The sequence below is a fragment of the Adiantum capillus-veneris genome, chromosome 12, assembly GCF_014529385.1.
Source record: "Adiantum capillus-veneris isolate H3 chromosome 12, ASM1452938v2, whole genome shotgun sequence".
Taxonomy (NCBI): Eukaryota; Viridiplantae; Streptophyta; class Polypodiopsida; order Polypodiales; family Pteridaceae; genus Adiantum; species Adiantum capillus-veneris.
The window spans coordinates 138,520,882-138,526,134 of NC_140942.1; the positions used below are offsets into that span (position 1 = coordinate 138,520,882).

The 5,253-nt window shown below is 48.8% G+C and overlaps 1 protein-coding gene across 1 annotated transcript; it reads left to right on the top strand.

Annotated features, from left to right (window-relative positions):
• Positions 1-2,127: 2,127 nt before the first annotated feature.
• Positions 2,128-4,876, top strand: LOC147446581 (uncharacterized). Its single transcript, XM_086526253.1, has one exon. The coding sequence runs from the start codon at positions 3,694-3,696 to the stop codon at positions 4,453-4,455; it is 762 nt and encodes a 253-aa protein (XP_086382379.1). The 5' UTR covers positions 2,128-3,693; the 3' UTR covers positions 4,456-4,876.
• Positions 4,877-5,253: the final 377 nt, after the last annotated feature.

Sequence of the window (5,253 nt, forward strand, 5' to 3'; positions counted from 1 at the left end):
TCAGGAGCAGCAAGGGATGCTGCTATATATTCTGCCTCGACAGATGATAGAGCAAGAGAAGTCTAGCGCTTGCTTCGCCAAGAAATAGCACCACCTGCAAGAAGAAATACATGCCCAGAGATGCTATGCATATTCGGGTCTTGTCGGCATCAACAAAACCTTTGAGTTGCAGTGTTGATGAGTGATGCTGACTATAATAGGTGAGAGAATGATGGCGAGTGTGGTGTAAGTAGCGCAATGATCTCTTGGCAGCGAGACCATGGCATTTGTGAGGTGCCTTCATATGGCGAGATAATACATGACCGGTAAAACTAATATCAAGCCTTGTGCATGAAATGAGGTACCTTTGCTGGCCAATCAAGTGAGCATAAGGAAAGCTTGACATAGAATAAGTATCATCATCAGATGGTGGCAGAGATGTGAATAGTTTATGCTTGACAAGTAGTGGATGGAGAGTTGTGCATTAGAAGAGAGAAGACCATACTCACCCAATATGTCTTCAATGTATTTCCGCTGTGAGAGCTTGATGAATCTGCCATTTGGATCCCTGTTGACCTCTATGCCCAAGAAGTAGGTCATAGGGCCGTTGTCATGGATTGGGAATTCTTCCTTGAACATTTCCACAACATGTGAGACATATGTCTCATCACTAGCAATGATAGGGGTGTCCTCGACATAGACACCAATGATTGCCCATCCATGAAAGAGAGTATGATAGAATAGATTGGGGTCAAAAGTGCATTGAACCCATCCCCATTTGATAAGAAAAGCATGCAAGCGCTTGAACCATTGTTGTGCAGACTGCTTAAGACCGTATATACGCTTATGTCGCTTGCATACATAGATAGTGGGATCATCACAATAGAAGTAGGGTGGTTGAGCCATATAAATGACTTCATCTAGCCATCCATGTAGAAAGGCAGTGCGAATGTCAATGGGATGAAGAGGAATGTCAAAGAAAGCGGCTAATGCAACAAGTATGCGAAATGATGCGATGCCCATGACGGGAGAGTCAGTATCAGTGAAATCTGTACCATATTGTTGCGTATAGCCCTTCGCGACAAGCCTTGCTTTGTAGCGTTTGACAGAACCGTTGGGGCGATGCTTCTTCTTGAGAATCCATCGGCAACTGATGACATTAGCGTTGCCGGGCCTTGGCGTGATAGTCCAAGTTTGAGCTTCTTCGTGTGCTTGAAGCTTTTCCTTCATGGATTCAATCCATTGTTCGCCTTCGGGAGAGGCAATGGCGTCTTCAACTAAGAGCTTGTTCTCCTTGAGCGGGTCGGGTATGTTGATGGAGAGGTCTTCTTCTTGAAGCAAGAATGAGGAGGAGGAGTTGCTTTGTAGATGGCTTCAAGAGAGCGGTGTCGAGGGCGAAGGGGAGGCGAGATCTCTTCATCATCCAATGGAGCTGATTCGGAGGGTCGATTAGAGTGTTGATTAGATGCCTTGAGGGCTGAGGAAGAAGAGGAAATGTTGATTGTAGTGATGGTGTTTCTATGAGTAGTAGAAGTAGGTGGGGTTGAGTATGAGGATGAGACTACAATAGGTGTGTGTGCCATGCTTAGAGACGATGAAGGAGAAGCTGAGGGGCTGAAATGAGGGTTGTTTACGGGCGTTTCTGAATGAGGTAGGGGGCTGAGATGGTTTGTAGCTGCTGGAAGAGGTAAAGAGGGCTTCAATTGGTGTTCATGGAGAATGAAATTGCCTGAGATAGAGTGCTCAAATGTTGTGTGTGTGTGTAGCCTTCTTGTAGTGTGTGGGAGAGCTGAGGAGTGTGTGTGGCAATGCAATCAAGTGGCACAATTTGATGAGGTGCAGGTCGATTGGAATCCAATGCTAAGGGTAGCGCTAGAGTGTTTGCAGATTTTGCATGTGCCAGTTGATGAGTTTCGGTAGTATTCGATTTAAAGGTTGTGGGCTTGAGTTTATGAATTAATGTGTTCAAGGAGTTATTCACACCATGGAGCACTGGGTTATTAACTTTAGTGGCCATAGGATATTTACTGAATGGTGTATCTGGGGTAGGCAGAAGAGGCTCAGTGGTTGATGAGGGTGGAGTTTCATCGGGATGATTAAATAGAAGAAACTTGTAAAAGATTACTGACCTTGAGAACAAAAATTTATTGGTTTTCGAATATTAAAGGCGATATGCCTTAACGCCATGAGTGTCGCCGTATCCGTAGAAGATAGTGTGGATGCTCTTTGGGAAAAATTTGGGTTGAGGACTGGTGAGCAGAGGATATGCCAGGGAACTAAAGATTTTGAGATGGGTTATGTTAAGCGGGTGGTTGAACCATAGCTGCTGGTAAGCAGTTTTGTGTGGATTGGCAGATGAAAGGACTCGATTTTGAATGTGGGTGACGGTAGCTATGGCTTTCTCAGAATGTAATAGGAAGTCAAGCGAGGGCTAGCATTGAGCGGGCAGCTTCGACTAAAGTGCGATTCTTGCGCTCGGCGACTCCATTTTGATGAGGGTGATTCGGAATTGTAAATTCCCGTCGAATACCATTTGATACACAATATTGTTGAAATTCATTTCTTTTTGTATTCCCCACCATTGTCTGTCCTCAGTGCCTTGATTTTGCGATCCAGTTGTGTCTCCACCGCAGCTTTGAAAGCCTGAAATTTGATATATGTTGCAGCTTTATTTGCCAAGAAGTAAACATGAGTGTACCTTGTATAGTCATCGATGAAGATTAAGAACCATATCCACGGTCGAATTCTCTGCCCTGACGCTCCGCCAAACCACCAGTCGAGCTTGGACTGCGCCATTTGCATCCACTTGCCAGCTTAAAACTTTAGTTCGATCGGCATTATCTTTGGAATTGCCCTGGAAGACTTGTCTCGGAGCTTTACGACACAAAAAACACATTGTTCCCTAGTAGGATTGCCAGAAGATGAGGGGGCTCAAAAGGAAACCACCCAGACCACTACACCTACTCTCCTTGAAAGCCCAAAAATGCACCCTGGCCGGCTCCTTGAGAAGAAACTCCTTCAGCACGAAGAGCTCTCACTCTAGAGAACACATAGATGGGACTCTCTCTCTCTCTCTCTCTCTCTCTCTCTCTCAACACACCAACAGGCTGCAAACCTCAATGGACCTCATGCTCAAGCTTTATACAAAACAACATTGGTGCTAGAACCCAAAGCATATCGAGACCTAAAATGATCATATAAACACATTCAAACTCCTGCTTGGACTTGCAGACGCCTTGCATTCACTCGAGCGGCTTCACCTAGTCGGCGGGACCATATAACTGTAGATTGCCAGGTACGATCAGGCCAGACTGATCCGTATTGAACTCGACTTGCATTTGACCTCCTCTCTTTTTTTGCAGAAGTCTCGCACACTAAGTGGCGCATCCCCTTTCTACCTTTTTCTTCTTTTTGTTGAAGGCGAGCCCTTACTGTCTTGGCCAGCTTGAGGTTCTCATCCCCTCATGCTTGCTTGCAGCTTCATTTCAGAGCTCCCCCTCTGGATTCGGCCAGCCTCTCCTCACACGAGCTTGGTGCGCTCTGAGCTGGTTGCTTCAACCTGCTTGCAGCCCTCCAGTTCTTTCCCTGTGTTGGCTACTCCTTCGCAGCCCTCTTAACCGGATGATGATTAGGCCCGTGGTGAGCTCCCCGTTGAGCTCCCTCTACCCTCGGCCTCTCTGAGTAGCTCTCAATCAGCTGCTGCTGGATATTGCAATGGCGCTCCTTCCTTCCTTTTATCCTTCTAGCCGCCACCGCCTTCAGCTCGGCTCCCTGCTTATGGCTGTTGATCAGCTGGCGGCCCTCAGGCCCTTATCCCTTGACGGCGCCCAGCTCCTGCAGCGTGCTCTCCAAGGCAACCCCTTCTCATGCCCAAGGCAGTTGGCTCAGCTCCTTCCTTCCTTTTATCCTTCTAGCCACCACCGCCTTCAGCTCGGCTCCCTCCTTATGACTGTCGATCAGTTGACGGCCCTCAGCCCCTTATCCCTGGACGGCGCCCAGCTCCTGCAGCGTGCTCTCCAAGGCGCCCCCTTCTCACGCCCAAGGCAGTTGGCTCAGCTCCTTCCTTCGTTTAATCCTTCTAGCCGCCACCGCCTTCAGCTCGCCACCTTCAGCTCGGCTCTCTCCTTATGGCTGTGCATGGTGACCGGTCTGAGCTCAAGCCCTCCTCCCTCTTTAATCAACTCCCCCTCTGTAGTCCGGCGGCTTCCGCAGCCTGTCCCTTTCTTGGTTGCTTCTTGGCGAGCCTTGGCTGCACTCCTTTTTGTGCTTTCCGAGCCTGGCTTAGAGAACCCTTTCTCTACCTCCTCGCCGACGCTCTGTATGCTCTATGCCCCGCCTCCTCTCCTTTGCTCAGTCCTCCTGATCTACTGCTGGCCAACTCCGCCTTCTCTCCCTGGCTTCAGCTTCCTGCTGCTCCTGTCTCTCTGCAGTGTGCGCTCCTTTTTCATAGCCCTGGGCAAGTGGGAGCCTTGTTAGCTCTCTATGCTCAGCTTGGCCTTTCTTGGCGGCCACGTCTCACAAGCTCCCAAGGCGGCTCTCAGTAGCTGCCCCTCTTAATTGCGTGCATGGACGCTTTACTCCTTCAGCGTGCTCTCGTTTTACAGGACTCTGCAAGTGGGAACCTTCAGCATGGCTCCCCTCACCTCGCCTCGCAGTGGCTTCCCCTTCTCTTGCTGGCAGAGCCATATTCGACCATGCAAAAGTCCTTTCAAGAACAAGGCGTCCACCGGACGAGTGGCACTGCCGGGCTCTCTCTCTCTCTCTCTCTCTCTCTCTCTCTCTCTCTCTGTGCGCGTGCGCGCGCCGAGGAGTCTTGCTACTGTGCCTGCTAGAAATGCTCCGCTGCCATATCCCGCGCTCTAGGAGCAACAAGACGAGAGAGAGAGAGAAAGAGAGAGAGAGAGAGAGAGACAGACTCGTCAACTCTTAAAAAGGAGATTACTATTACTGGCCCAAAATCTAGGGCCACACTTTTTGTAGTAGAAATCAAATCGTTGCCAATGCAACTGCCTCCGGCAGTGCCAACTTTGAAACAAAAATTATACTAGGAGGCAGTGCCCACCTTCTATACTTCTTTTGAGACTTCACAAAGCAATTACATCGGCTATAGGGTCACCGAGCATCACATATGACTCCAATGGTCCTTGGTGGCTCAACTCATCTTGTTGTCTTGCATTGATAACACCCGATCTCTCGAGGTGGCTCATTCGTAGCTTTACATTTCACTGCTTTCTTTGGTGGTTTTTGCTCGATATCCAGGTTCACTCTGATGGC

Excerpts from the sequence above, each read along its gene's own strand:
- LOC147446581 (XM_086526253.1), top strand. The coding sequence starts at position 3,694 with ATGGCGCTCCTTCCTTCCTTTTATCCTTCTAGCCGCCACCGCCTTCAG.